The following is a 16898-nucleotide window of genomic DNA, read 5'->3' as shown; positions in this document are numbered from 1 at the left end:
TAGAAGTAGATTTGTTCTTCCACGGCATCTTCTACCATCAACAGCGTAATACGTTTGTAAATTTTCTTAAAAATAATTTCCCGAGCTGCTGTCGGATTTACACAAGGCACTACTTCCCTCGACAAAAGTACGAGATAGTCCTATCGTTCTATCGTACACGACGCTAATCAAAAAGCTAATTAATTCTCAGTGCTATTAAACATCCTACTTTAAAATAGTTTAATTTAGTGTTATTAAGCATCCTATAAATACTTTTAAACAGTTTAATTTGTTTATTTACCTTCGCTAGTAACATTCGTCATTGTTAAACGTGCTCCACAATTTTTTCAGCAATATTCCATGAGTTAGTGCCCAACATAAATGTGTGGCGCAATGTGTTTTACTTGGAGTTCAAATGTCTACCTCTGCTTGCCATACAAGTTTAATGTTTGAACTTCGGCCGCAACCTCTCTAATGTTTTTTTATGTTGGATTTAGCCTGTACAATAACTGAATCTCAAATATAGTAGTAATAAATTAATGTTCTTTTGTGCTAGCATTTTGTGTTTTAAATGCTTGTTGCTGCATAGATTTTTAAATAAAAACATATTAGATTTACAATAGTAACTGCTTTAAAAAATTTTTTTTAACTTTTTAATAAAATTTTAAAATGTATTCAATTTTATTCTTTTTTAAAATTAAAACTTTTAGGTAATTTGCCTAATAAAACATTTAAAAAGTCTCATTGACTGCCGACTATCAAATACCGTCTCCTCCTTTCTGCCTAAATATGGCTGAACTCACTTATATCTGGTGGACACATCCTGTAAGGCAGGGATGGACAACCTTTTTCTATGTAAGGGCCGCATTTCAAAACTTTTGAACTGATGCGGGCTACACACAAGAGAAAAGGGAAAAATGTCGGTAAATCACAATTCTTTATTCATATATAATTATAAATTAGCATAGGTATACTTAATATAGCTTCTGGCACTGATCTAAACGTAATATGTCAGAAATATTTGGTTAAATATTAGTCACTGCTAGTTTTAAATTAGTTTTGATTTGTCTGTTAGTCGGTTTCCTGTTTTAAATTTTACTAAATTCATTGCGAAAAAACTATTCACAAACATAAGTTGTAGAAAATAATGTTTGAATTTTTGTTGAATACTTCCTACTTCCTAAAATTGATATATTTATACCACATGGGCCACAAAAAATATTACTGCGGGGCACATGTGGCCCGAGGGTCGTGGGTTGCCCATCCCTGCTGTAAGGGACAGTAGGCCACCACTGCCACTCTGTGGGTAGTCCTATATCATGTAGGGGCAAATCCTGATCAAAATTTTTGGGCATGCTGAAAGTTATAATAAGAATAATAATAGGCCTATCTCTAGCACTAAACAATAGGCAGAAACGTTATTTTGTGTGAATAAAAGAGTATGGACTATTATAAAGCCCATTATATCTACACATGAAATATATGTATATATTATAATGAAAGTGTTAAAAATTTATGATGATGATTCAATTTTTGTGGGCCCTTGACAATGAGGGCCCAGGGCTTTAGTCCTATTAGTCCCTATGTAGATTTGCCCCTGTACACAATACATGTATGCAGACTGGATACTGGACTGAATACATGTATGCATTTAACTTGACCAGATTGTATCGAAAGCTTGTGCTTTCGATACAATCTGGTCAAGTTAAATGCTTCAAATGACATCATGCGCACGCACTTGTTTGCTACGGAAAACCTTCACATGAGCAAGCGAGTTCCCACAAGCATGACAGTGACTTAAAACAGCTAGCCACTAGCTGCCAATGTAAAAGGAAACACAAATGATAAAACAGTTTAACCATACTTTCTTCACGTTAAAATAAATTATTATTGGCATATTTGTTATAAAAAATATATTGACAGTCAAAACTTTCTCTTAAGCATGCAGCACATGCTAAGCAAGCCCTGAGAATTTTCCTGATATCATGGCCATCAAACTCTTCAGATCTGAAGTCACCAGACTTTTTGCAGAAGAATGTCTATAGGCTTGTTGCAATATCCAATAGGCCTACTGACGTGACTTGACGAGAAAAATTATGGAAGCCATGACTACTATTACATCAGAAATGCTTGAAAATTCATGGAAATTGTTGTCTGCATGATATGAGCTAGGTATTATATTCATGGTACATAGCTCATAATAATTTTCATTTACACTTTTATATGAGTTGGCAAATATGGATGTTAGGTATTGTCAAAATTAGATGGTAAGTTTAATATAAATTTATGTATTATATAATATAATGGGTGACCCATTGAATATTCTCCACTTTAAAATTTTCAGGTATTAGGATTTGAAACTGTATGGGTATATTAATTTCACTAAGAAAATTAAAAATAACTTTACTTTACATAGAGATGCAATGTTTGCAGATGTTATCATGATAAACATTTTGTAGTAAAACAGTATTAAAAAAAATGTTGTAAAATAATTCAAAAAGCTTGTGCACCCTGAGAGAATTGTCCAATTACTGTAAAAGTTGTCATAGAACTTTGTCTCAGACTGATATGTAGATGGTTACAGTTGTGGTCTGATAGCACATCAGGTAATACCACCAGTGTGTCTTTGAATCATCATCCCAGTATCCCATAAAAAGACTTTCAGACATTCAATGTGTTCAAAATTTTCAGTGTAACTGTTGTTTGGAAGTCTGAAAGCTAGCTATTAGGCAAGGTGTTGGAGCATTGGATATGTAACACACATACATGGGTAGTCTCTGAATGTCCCAGACACCACCAAGATCATAGACAAGCACAAACAGCTACACTGTTATCTATTCACTAACCAAAGATAGGTGTAAGCCTTGCTACAGAACCCATTGATCACTATCAACCGGCTGAAACCGGCTTTCGTCACTGACCCTACAATATGCATCCCACCCGACACGAAAAAGGAAAGCCTGCTCAGAGAGCAACCAAACCACCGGTTACAACCAGCTCTGGACGATGGGTATGGTTCAATGTAAGGTATCATTAGCACTTGCAGGGGAGTACTGAGGGCACGAAAACCTACGAATGTCACTGATGTCACTACTACACGAGACCCTCTGGTGACACCGAAAAAAACTCACTTTTTCCTCTGGTGACTCACGAGGTCAGATATATACTGATCGAGATCCAACCGCTTCAACCAGACAAAGAGTAGTGCCCGATGACAATAGCCTACAAACTAATCTTAAGGTGGAAATAGGAAGAAACAAGATTATATAGAAAATATGACTTGGGGGAACTAAAAAACATCAGATTCTTGATCTGCTATCCCAAACAATGCACTCAGGATTTACTCTTAGGGGCTGAGTTGAACAGATAAAAAAAATTTTTAATGTTAATTCAATAAAATTTCCACTTTATGTGATCACTAGTTCATTAGTAGTATAGAAATGAAAGACAGCACAGAATATAAATAAAAAAATGAATTCTAATTAGGAAAAGATTTTTGGAAAATTTTCTACTGTTTGTTCATTTTTCTTTTGGGCCAGGTCCCCTGGGCCCCTCTGGGTACACCAGCGATCCCAATATTCCATTTCAAATATGAAGGTCAAGATTTTTTTATTGGAAATGGTAACTCAAGCTGTAACAAATTCCACTTCATTATTTTTCTACCTTTAATATTCAAAAAATACAAATATATTTTTTATTTTTTGATTATTAAAGATACACCTAAAAACGAGTTAAATTATACTGGAAATTTCCCTTTGCTATGTTTATAATCTCCTCATACATGCAGTGTTGGAATTAGAACATCTTTTGTCAATGAGTATGTTCAACTATTAAAAAGTAAACAAAAATTACAGCAATTTACTTCATTTCCTTTACTCATTTCACATTGTTCCACAAAGTTTAAAAGTTTTTTAAGCATCTGTTACAGTAATAATAATTGCTTTATGCATTTTAAGAATTGGCAACTTTACTGTGTTTGTATTTTATTTACAATTAATTCTGTAATTGCATTTATAAATACATTTGAAGTGATTCTAATTAAAAAATTTTTTCTTTGTTTATTCTTTTAATTGAATTTATCCAAGTCATTATTTTTTAAAAATATTTGCATTTAACTTATGAAATTTAATATTTTAGGTTATTTTTTCTGTTTCTTGTCAAAGTTTAAAAATAAAATTATGTATAAAAAATAGTTTGTCTCAAAAAATTTACGCAGAGTTTCTAGACAAGATACGTTCATATAGAAAATTATATCAATACAGAAAAATTCTTCAGATTATTAAAATATTTTTATTTTTTTAACAGACACAACAATTTTTAGCATTATTCAATAATTTTTATTTTTATTAATGAATACAGGGAGCATCATTTAAAACAACAAGTTGCATTTTTGATTTTTCTGCAGTAAAAACAGTAAAACTTTTAATTATTTTAATAAAATATAATATACGACTAATTAATTTTTTAATAAAATTGCATAAAAATAATATATTATGTAAACTTTTATGGTATATTCAATATTTAAATGTCATAGAAGATACATTCAAAATTTGTATACAATTATAGTAATATAAAATTTTTTAAGGTAAATGTTAACATTTGCATATATAATAATTTTTATACATTAAAAATATTTTCATTTAATAGTAATAGTTTGTATTTAGTAAATTAAGTAGCAGTGAAATTTGTAAAATATTATTATTATTATTAATAATAGTTATTGCAAAAACTTTTATTTAAAAAAAAGTCAGTTTTTTTCTTTCAAAATTCATTTTGTCCTCAAATCTAATTATTTTTATTAAAGAGATTATTAAAATTTACGAAGAAGGCATATTCATAATAATAATTCAGTCTGTTGCTTTTAGCATTTTATTTTATATTTTCTGATTAACTAAAAATGTTATGGGATATACAAAAAAATTCATAAGATGAATATTTCTGGAATGCACCGCATTTTCATATATGCAATTGTTATAAATATGATAAATAAATAATGTGATTACTATTTTTGATTTTGACTTGATTAGATTAGACCAGCGATTCTTACAGGTTCTTATGGACTCCCAGGGGGCTGCGGCCCCCTGGGAGTCCATAAGAAGTTTGCCGGTGGGCCGCCAAATTATGCAAAATTTCCTTCAGAATATAATAAAAACAAAATTGATGTATAACCAAATATTGTATTGAAAAGTGAAATAAGAAAGATAAATAAAAAAAAACTAAATAGGAAAACTTTATTTCTTATTTCTTCCTAAATACAACTTTGTTAGTACAGAAGAAATAAATGCAATATATGCTACTTACACTGCAGTATTTTCTTCTTTTATTCCAAAGTAATTCTAAGAAACTATTAATGCTTGGAATTTTAAAAATAATTATGCAAAAATAGTAGTCTTAGTAGTAGGGTTTGAAAATTTAAATATTTTTGCAAAAGATATGCAAAATCTTTACGACAAGTTGTGGTGTTTTAGTTTTAGTTTAGTTTTAGCATCGACTTTGGATCGAATAATAGTGCATTTCTTTCTTATATTGTGTGTTTAGTTCCACAACTCAGATTAAAAATTATATAAACTATTACATTTTGTTTTCTTTACTGCATTTTATTTACTCCACATACAGTGCCACTTCCCCTGGTGGCAAAAATCTGAAGTAAAAACTTTTATTATGGAAATCAAAATCCCATGGTCTGATATACAGGGTGGGCCAACGAAAACGAAGCAGCAGATTTATCGTGTTCATCCAAGCAAATTGCTCGGACAGGTCGACTTTATTTTCAAGAGGAACATCTTTTGCAATAAAGTTTTTGTGATTCTGAATACAACAGACAACAAAAAAATTTAAAAACTCATTTATTTTTTATTAACTAAACAACAATTTATTTCGGAAAAAGTAACACAAACTATTAACAAACATTAAAAAAAACCTTTTAAGCTCGACCACATATGCAAGGAAAACAAATTGATCATAAAATTAAGGCTGATAATGTGTTTTCTGTTTGCAGATGTTCTTTTTTGCAGTGTTCACATTAAGCTTGACCACTTAGTGATTCAATCAGAATTTAAGATTATTATTTGTTTATTGTGAATTTTGTACAACATAATCGTTATGGTTTACACAATTGCTGAAAGGGTGGAAATAGTAACTCTCCATTTCAGAAATGGCGAGAATGCTCATCTTACTGCAAATTTATTTAATCAACGCTATCCAAACAAACATTGTAATGCAAAATGCGTTCTGGAGTTGGTTCAAAAGTTTCAGTTAACGGGTTCTGTGGCTAACAAAAGATGTGATCCTGGATGTGAACGTCTAGTAAGAAACAAAGCGACAGAGATTGGGATTTTGGGGCAAGTTGCTGCGGACCCAACTTTAAGTACAAGGAAGTTGGAGGCTGTGATTAGCATTAGCAGAACATCTATTTGCCATATCCTCAAAGCTCGCAAGTTTCATCCATACAAAATTAATTTAGTTCACCAATTAAATGATGATGATTTTGATTGGCGACAGCAATTTTGTGAAATTATGACAGAAAGGTTAAGAATTGACGTGGATTATCTTTTTAACATTTGTTTTTCTGACGAGTGTACGTTTTTTTTAAAGTCAACAGTTAATCGTCACAATTGTCGTTATTGGTCAGATAATAACCCAAGCATATTTCATGAAGTTCATAGCCAAACTCCACAAAAGCTAAATGTGTGGGCCGGAATCTTTGGAGATAGACTAGTTGGCCCCATTTTCCTAGATGGTAATCAAACGGGAGAGTTATTTAGATTTACTTGAAAATGTTGTACATCCATTACTTGATATCGTCAAACATGACGACCAACCTTGAGAATAAAATCGACCTGTCCGAGCGATTTGCTTGGACGAACACGATAACTCTGCCATTTTGTTTTCGTTGGCCCACCCTGTATACTAATTACACTAATTTTGGTTGAGTTTGGCCAAACAAATTTTGTACAATCAAGCCCAAAAAACCTCTACTTTAACTATGGTCACCTGGTATATGTATAAAGCAGAAAAAAGAACTATTTGGTATGTGCAAATTTGATAAACAACATAAGATTATCTTTATTATCATCTTCATATCATTTTTAAATATTTATAGCCTACTTTTTATACATTCGTGCATGGCTTGAAATCTCAATATTTTATTGAGTGATAACATTTTTAAGTATTCTTGTGACATTGCATATATATATGCAATGACATTTAAAGAAATACCTTTATAAACTCATATATCATAGGAATAGTTAATTTTTAGAAAATTCTGCAACTATTACATTATAGGAAGAATTAATATAAAACATATGAAATCACATTATATCTAATTCCAAAAAACAATGAAAACTATGTGTTATATAAAAATATGTATTTTATATATTTCATTTATTCAGAATTTTGCCAGTGATTATGGAAATACTAACTTATTTAAAAACTTGTAATGCATGGATGGATTTAAGATATTTATGATTTTAATGAAAGTAAATTTTCATCTTACAAGCAATTCTCAATCTTTTTAAATACAAATCTATTTTAAAATTAGATAAATTGGCATTACTACATTTATATAGAGAGAATTAAATTCAAATACCCACTTTCTCATTTGTGAGAATAATGATTACTTTTTTAAATTGTTAAATCCTATTTATTTATATTTATTTTCTTTCAAATTGTTTACTGTTTATTAAATTTTTTCTTTGATGTACTGGCAAGAAAAAATCCTAATATATACATAACATACATAACCCAATACGTCAGTAATGAGAAATGATCTTGTTGGGATTTTTATTAGAAATTATTATGGCTAACTAATAATCCAAAATAAAGAAATTTGGTTAGAAGTAGATGGTTAAGCCACCATCTCATGATAAATATAATTTAAATATAAATTAATAATGTAAATTTAATATTTATCATGAGATGACAGCTTATCTTCCTATCTCTAGCCAAATTCCTTTGTTTCAGATCTTTTTTAACATAATAAATAAAAAGCAGTATTTCTTTTATACATATCTTCATACAAATAAAGATTTAACTAAAAAACTCTTATTGTGCTATATTTCAAATAATTATTATTTAAAAGTTATAGAATTTATTTTTCTAAAAATTGTACACATAAGAAATCTGTGTGATATTCAAGATTTTACAATATATCCAGATGAGAATTCATTCATTTCACTATTTGAATACAAAATAAAATGAGCTACTTTATCCCATTTTTGTTTTATAATTTTTGATTTTCTATGCTGTATTTACAACAAATTTTTTTAATAATTCTACTTTAAAAAAATATAATATACTTAATAGTATATTTATATATAGCACCATATAAAAATATCAAACATTTTTTAAAACAATGGAGTTTAACAATATTAAAATGGCAAATGTGCCAAAACATATTTTCAAATCCAGAAAACCAAAACTAAAATCATTTTTATAGAAAAAGCATTATATTTTTTTTAGTAGAATAAACTGAATACACCAGACATCTTTTAAAATAATAAAAACAAATTATATTTTAAATATTTCACAAGAAAAAAAAAATTAATATTTTCCAATAAAGAAAAATGGAATGAAAAGATATATCTGGTTTAACTCAGAATTAAGAATGTTATAATTTGAAAATAAAAATAAATAAATATGAAACATCTAAGTAACAATTATTAGAACCAAACGTTACCTTGTATACATTTATTCTCAAAATCGTAATTTATTCTAAGATTATAAATTCTAAATTTAAAATATCATTAAAGAAATATATTTTACATTTATTAAACACTGCTTTGTAAAAAAAAAGTGCACAAAAAGTATTAATAGAGATAAAAATATATATATATATAGAAAATATTTTGATTTTCTGATTAATGATATGCTATATAAATTAACATAACATATGAAACTTTTGAATATGTTTAAAATGGCAGTAATACAAGATTAAAATAAATTTATGTCTTCAGAACCATTAATGTAAAATTTAATTTACTGATAAGCAAAACAATAGTGAAGAAAGTCTAACTAAATGATTAAAAACTTTGATAACGATCATTATGATGATAATTTTTATATAGATATTTTCAGTATAACAAATTTCTATTATTCATTGTTAAATTTAACATTATTATTATTATTTATAGATTATTGATAATACTTTTAAAATGGTTAAATTTTGTAACTGCCCTATTATAAATAAAATACTTCTTGTGAAAAAGTTCAATATTCACATTCACATATTTTCATTGTGTTGTCAAGAAGTATATCATCAACAGATCTATGAATGCACAATATTAAGCTTTTCGGCAAGAAAAAGTTTTCTTTAATCGTATATAATTCATAAAACTTCATAAACAGTTATTTATACAAAATATTTTTGATATTTGGAAGAAATGTACAATGTTCTACATTTTAATATCAATTTCTATATTTTCACGTGTTAACAATTTATATTAATAATTTACATTTAAAACAGAAATTATATTACATGATAATATAAACAACACAAACAAAATTTGTAAAATCTTCAACTTTTAAAATGAGCAGATTCTATATGAATAATTAGATATTCTCATACATACAATTTCATTAAAGCATATAATTTAACTAAGTATTCATCATAATAATTTAAGCAGGATTTCAATTATCTGAAATTTTTAACTAATGATTAAAGTATGCAGCTCTCCTAATGCACTAACAACATCAAAATTCTTTTGATTATTTTATTTTATACTTTCAAAATGTAAGATATTCTGTAAAAACTGTTATATGTTAATAAGAAATGTCTAATTATATTATTACATGGACCATTATAAGAGTAATAAATTATAATAATTTCTCTCTCTTTTTAATTTTTTTTTTTTGTTTTATCAAGCATTTAACTTTCTGTATAACTAAATAAACTCAAAGTTGAAATTTGATTCTATAATAAAATAAATACTATAAACAGATAAGAGTTATTGAATTACATCTCTAGAACAATGCATTAACTTATGCTATTGAAAAACCTCATTCTATCATAATCATAAAATATTGTTATGCATATGTGAAAGCCACCAGTTCTCAATATTATTTATATTTAATCTTAAATAAGTTTTAAAAATAATATAAGATTTTTTATCAAGTTTTGTAACTTTACAAAACACAGTAAATAAGTTCAAAAAATTAATTTTTCGGATGGCACTTCTGAGATTCAATGCTATTTATTAATGGCACATACAAGAACTTATCAGTTATTCACAAATAAAATATGTTATTATATAAATTATAACTTCACTTAAAAGCATTAAAACTAAAAAATAGTAAAATAAAAAACTTCTTAGAAAAGTTTTAAGCCAGTTCATCAAAGTTCAACAATTAACAATTAAGTGAATATCTTTTACTAAATAAGACTGAAAATAGTTATAATCTTCCTGCTTTTTCCTATTTTCAGACTAGATATATGAAACAAAAGAAGATATAAAAATATCTTAAAATATTTCAACAACAGAACTAATCATTTCCATATCGTGGCAGTGATCATGAACTTGACTAACAATAGAAAATGGAAATTAATCTCTCTTTCTGTTGATGATGGCAGAAAATTATTTCATTATCTATGAAAGCAAAATTAATATAATACTTAGCATTTTAATTCTTTCTTATCTTTTTAAAATTTAATATATACACATATTTCTCAATGCTTTCTTTTCCCTAATACACTACAATACAAAACAACTGTGGTTTAAACAATAACAGCATTAACTACACTACATTCTTAATAATAGTGATTTTAAAAATTATCAAGTAAATCAATATGAAAGAATTTGACTAATAAATTAACATAAACCAGTTGCACTTGGTATCATTTAATTCTTTGATTACTTTTTTTAACCTGAATTTATTGAATTAAATGGCAAATTATATTGTTGAAGAAATATGAAATTAATATCTATTTCAATACACATACTATAGTAACAAATAAATCTTTTATATACAATCATCTTTTTAAAAAAATCAACAAGATAGTCAACTTTACCAATATTCTCTACCATTTGTATATGCTGAGAGAAAATGAATATGTCAGGTCAAAGCACTGTCATTTCCATTATACGTGAACCCAGATTGGAACAGGCCTTCAGAGGAGAACTTTTTTCATTGTGTGGAAGTTTCCCTTAGGTGAGTGTTGACGAGAATTGACAAAGCATTATGGGGAGTGAGTGACGCAACAAGTATGGCAAAATAAGAAAGGAAATTCAACCACTAGAGTGAGTGTAGAGGAAGAAAAAGTATATTGGTGATTTCAAATCATGAAAATTGTCAAATATTTGTAAATTTCATAATAAATGCAATCATCCAAAATGACAAACAACACTTTCAACTTTTCAGCTATAAAATTACCAAAATTATATTTTGGATTTGGTTTTACTTAAATAAATAATTATCTTATGCAATATAAGAAATTAGTCCAAATCCAAGAAGAATTTATAATTAAATTACAAAACATAATAGTAATTAAGCTTTACATTTCATTTCAGATAATTAAAATCCTACTACATCTTCTATTGAAAAAACTTGATATAATCCAGAAATTGGTTATTAAAATTTAATAATATATATACTGTTAAATAATAAAATATATATTTTATGTTAAATATTAAGCTCCTTACAATATGACTTAATGTTTCATAATTATAATAGATTTCTCTGGTATGAGTTTTTATATATAATTCTCAAGTTTTAGGCACTTCTTATTTGATGAATTAACAAATCTCAGTAGATGAAAATATCTCAATTTGGAAGATCTCTTTTTCGACTAACTTTTTTAGATTTGTCATTAGTTTTTGGGGGTGGAGGAGATCCAGCTTGAGCGTGACGACCAAACAGACTGAAAAATAAAGATAATTTCTTTAGTATTGTGATTAATTTATTTATTAATTTCATTTATTAGTAATATAAACTTACTACTTATATGTTTCTGATCTTATATATTCAATAACATGAGATACACCTAATTGTAACTGATCTGCTATAGGAGGAACCCAAGGATTATTGTCCATCCTCACTACACAGTGATGGCCTAAAAGATCTAGGTTACCTTGAAAAATAAAAAGTTTTATTATTAGAGATAAGTGTACAATATAAATATTTAAAATTAATTCTGATATACTGTATTTTGTACAAATATTTTTCCACAATTCTGATGCTAGTTTTGTAAATTTGATAACAATTTTTACTTTCCCAGCTCTTGTGTATCACACAGCTGGGAAAGTATGGCAATTGGTCAAAAAATGACCCTCTCAAGATTTTTACATTTTTAGACTCAGGACCTTAAAACGTCAATGTGAAAAAATTTTGGGGGTAATTTCTATGTATAGGTGTGTAGAGATGGGTGGAAAATTTTGTTCATCTTTGAAGCTTAACAACACCTGTGCTTTTCTGGGGAAAATATCTGAAAGTTTGCAGGGAGGTTTGTTTATCAGGGGATTGATTTGTGCTATCAAAATCCAGTCATCAGCACATTCCATTTTGTTAAAAGCTTGGCTCACTGTTGGAGCTATATCTCTAAAGACAGCCCAGTATTCCTAATCAACCTAGAGATATTAAAGCATTAATACAGGAGGCAATACCAGAATACAAAAATACTGCTGCAGCAGATGATCAAGTTCTGACTGACAAGGTTGAGATGATGTTCAAAGTGTACAGTACAATGTAACTTTCTACAAGTATTTCCAACTGACTTCCTGTCAAATATAACAATCCAATTTGCCTGAAGTGCTGCTGCAAAAAAGTTTGCATCCTGTATGCAATAACAAATGAAAAAAAATTTATTTATAAATTTCTCTAGTTTTTCTACAATATAATTAGTTTTCAATAAATTTGTGTTAATAATCACAATTTAGCTTTTTTATTGCCCAAAAAACATTAAAAAACTCTTGTACAGTAACAAATATCTTAAATATGAAGTCTCCCAGAACAAAGGTCTCTATTACATAATTGAAAACAATGTTTCTGTTTTCAGGTTAAAAATGGAAAAAAAAACAAAAACAAAGGGAATAATCTAAACAGAATTCAAAATACTTAATTTATAAAACAAAACACTATGTGTAGACTAAATTATATTTAGTTTAAACATAGTGTTTTGATTCCCAGTTATTGTATTTAAATTATATTTAAATACAATAACTGGGAATCAGGACTATTTCAAAAATTGAAGCACTTACCTAATTCTGGGGGAAGTACAGTTAACCGATTTCCCTGAATGTGTAATTCTCGAAGACGAGTCAACTCTCCAACTTCTTTAGGCAGACATACTAAATCATTTTCTCTCAATACCAACTGTTATAAAATAAAATTGTAATACAATTTTTTAAATTCATTTTAAATAAATATCTGTAATTATTGCTTTTTGCCCCCTTAATGAATTTGACAAAAAGCAAATAATAATTTTCTCAATTTTAATGAAATTTGTTATAAATTTTATATAAAAATATTAATATCAAAAACTACTTAGTTTTATATTTTAATAGAAAAAAATTATACAATTACTGAAATATTTTTAATATATATTTTAAAAATCATCATGTGCATTTAAACATAATTTAAACATTACTAAGCTGTATTGTGTTTTTGTTCATCAATAAAATTCACTTACTGTAATCACTTTGAACTTATCTGTTACTGATAACATTAAGCAGGGTATGAAAATAAAAATGCAATTAATTGATATTCTAATTTATTGAATGTGACATTAAAAGGACAAGTTAAAACAATTAAAAATATATAACTTGAATATTTATTACTAATTAATTAATAGTAATTCACCCAGTGTTGCACACCTGCCTCCATTTTCTTGTAGCATGTTTAACAAATAGAACAATGCAGCAAAACAAGTAGCTTAACTGAAGTAAAAATTCTAACAAATTAAACTTTTGTAATAAGAGCAAAACACCAAATAAAATGATTCACATTTAATGTTTGAAGTTCTAGTTAAGTGACTGATAATACTGTAATTGCATATTAGCACTCAAATTGAGACTGATAGAGTAAAAAGATAATGTCATAATAAACATTTTTAAGCTATTAACAAGAACTTAATTGATAATAAATTATAAAAATACATTAAAATATTTGGTGAATCTTGTATACTGTGTAGTTGTACAGTACAACAAATTTTCAATGTTAAATTACTAGTAAATTTTTATAAAAATCAAAAATACTCTTTCTTAAATAGATATCTGTTCAATTAACTGATAAATTATAATAAATGTAACTGAATTATTTGAATTCAAATTTACATTATTTTGGAATATCTTCATTTTCTGTACAATTAATTGACAAAGCCTATCTATTTAGGTAAAAATAACTTTGTTTTTATTAAAGTAACTTGCTATTTAATGCTGCAAATTGGTTATTTTTGTAATTTTTATATCAACATATTTGTAAAATTTATCAATTTTAATATATCTATTGCAATAATTTTAAATTATAGCATAGAATAGTCAACAGTTTAGAACTGGTATTTTAATAATTATACTAGAAATACTAATCAATTGCAGAATATTTTTATGATTAAGATGCAAAATTTATAGCAATTTTTTGATAAATTAAAATTATTTCATGTTTTAGGCAATTACAATATTCATGTAATTAATATGAAAATTAAACTTTATACAGTAGAATCGTAGATTCTTGTTTTTTAACCAATCACGGAACAACAGATCTTTTTCTCCAGGCCCTGCAAATCAGCGTAATTTTACCTCTAGCAGATTCATAACTCAGAATAATGGTTTTTTTCTAGCTCCATCTTTGGTAAACATCGTATTTTTTAAACCTTTAATTAATAATTGGATGTTTCTGGATACTGCATTTAAAAAAATACATTGCACGCTCTGCAAACTGCTAAGCGCATAATCATCACAATTCTCGCTAATATTGCAGCTGCCCATTAGTATCCTCATATAGTGTGTTGATCAGTGGAGGGAAACTATTTCCAACTGAACTTATTTAACTATCTTTTTAAAATTGAAAATTTTGTTTAATTTGTTTGGATTCTTTATACGTATTTTAATAATACATTTTACTATTCGATTTTATCTTTAATATTTTTAGAAGACCGATCATTTGAATTACTTTATAAATAATCTTTAGAAATAATTAATTTTAATTTGTTTATGCTGTTTTTATTGTCACTGTAAATAAACATTTCTATTATGAAATGATCTGCTGAATTATTTATTGATCTATATTAAGGCTAATAATAATAATAGGATCTGATAGATTGTTAATACAAATGGATAGTAATCAATCAATCAATACTTTATTAATATACACGTATATACATCATGTAGTTTAGTACAGTATTAGTTAGTATTAACAATAGAGAACAAATTTCTCTGTTTAGGGGGGAACTTTACAAATTATTTAAGAGAAATACAACTAGAAATAGTAAATTTAAATTTAGAAAATATAAACTACAAATTAATTCTTATTTTGTTTGAACATCAATTATGTTTACAGATGTAGTGAGTCTTCTACTTTCCCGCGACAACAGATGATTGTACAAACATTAATTTTGAACAAATGGATAGTAATTGTTTATCTTAGTATAAACATTCATTCACAAACCAATTAAACTTTGTTTAGAAATCCATGTGGTATAAGAATCCAAATTTTCTTTAAAGAATAATTTTGGTTATCATCATCAGTAGACATTTTCTGGTAATTTAGCCAGTAAGAATAAATGATTATGCTGTTTGATTTCTGATTGAAATTATCATGAAAAGACATTTTCAAAAAGTTCTGTTTCTATTCAGTTAATTAATTCTATAAATCAAACAAAATATATCATAAATTTAGAGAAAGAAGCAAATTACAGCAGTTATACTTAGAGAAAGAAATTATTTATAAACATGTGAGAATCTGGAGACATCAAATAGGGATATTTTATTGAGAATTAAATTAAAATATTATTTTTGCATTAAAATGACAAATTTTTATAATTTTGTGGGAAAAAGATGAGAAAAGGGAAATAAACCTTCCTTTTTGACTATCAACTTCCCAGGACAAGATATTATCGCATATTTTTGATGAACACCTGTTAGCTAGACTCCAACCAAATGCCAAATTCTATCAGGCTCGATGTGGCTAAATACTAAATAAATTATGCAATAATTTAATATTTATGCAACAATTATAATATTTAATTAATTAATTAGATATTATAATTAAATTTAATAAGAGATGGTGCCTAATGCTTCCCTCTAGTGCCAAATTGGTTGCATAATTTGTTTGGAATTCAGCATTGGAGTCTGGCGATGTTATTTATGAATGTCTGTTAAGTAAGTCATCATTAGCATCCTGTCACATGAGAATAACTTAAACATTGATTGGAGGGCATTATGAGATAAAAGGGGCAGAGATCCAAATCTCAGGACACTCGCCCAGGCAGACTCTCCCATAGAAGAAAGTAGATCCTGGCACCCATCCAACAGTTCTCCACTGTCTCCACTCTGGAAGCCATCGTCTCTAATATATTGAAGACAACTGACCATTAAGAGGTATCATGCCTTTTGTTTATGTAAACTCTCTCTCTTGGTAATTAGAGGTATAAGTAGTTAGATACTCAATTCCCTTTGATACCACAGACCAGTGATTCTTAACAGGGGGGCCATGGCCCCCTGAGGGTCCATAAGAGGTTTGCGGGGACCGCCAAATTATGCAAACTTTCCTTCAGAATATAATAAAAAGAAAATTGATATATAACCGAATATCGTATTGAAAAGCAAAATAAGAAAGATAAAGTTTTCCTATTTAGTTTTTATTATTATTTATTTCTTATTTCTTTCTACATACAACTTTGTTAGCACAGAAGAAATAAATGCAAATATGCTACTTACACCGCAATATTTACTTCTTTTATTCCAAAGTAATTCTAAGAAACTATTAATGCT

At 27.5% G+C, this 16898-nt stretch overlaps 1 protein-coding gene across 1 annotated transcript in view; it reads right to left on the bottom strand.

Annotated features, from left to right (window-relative positions):
• Window positions 1-10939: 10939 nt before the first annotated feature.
• Window positions 10940-16898, bottom strand: part of ics (ras suppressor protein 1) — a 37425-nt gene continuing 31466 nt past the window's right edge. Inside the window, exons 7-9 of the mRNA XM_067283098.1 lie at window positions 13170-13284; window positions 11911-12043; window positions 10940-11833 (exon numbers count right to left, since the gene is read on the bottom strand). Of these exons, the coding sequence (XP_067139199.1) occupies window positions 11737-11833; window positions 11911-12043; window positions 13170-13284 (345 nt within the window). The 3' untranslated portion in view covers window positions 10940-11736. The remainder of the gene's footprint in view (window positions 11834-11910; window positions 12044-13169; window positions 13285-16898) is intronic.

This window comes from Centruroides vittatus, unplaced genomic scaffold (genome assembly GCF_030686945.1).
Source record: "Centruroides vittatus isolate TY-2023 unplaced genomic scaffold, ASM3068694v2 contig_976, whole genome shotgun sequence".
In the NCBI taxonomy this organism is placed as follows: domain Eukaryota; kingdom Metazoa; phylum Arthropoda; class Arachnida; order Scorpiones; family Buthidae; genus Centruroides; species Centruroides vittatus.
The sequence above is the reverse complement of the archived record's forward strand: the minus strand, read 5'-3'. Positions and strand labels throughout refer to the sequence as shown.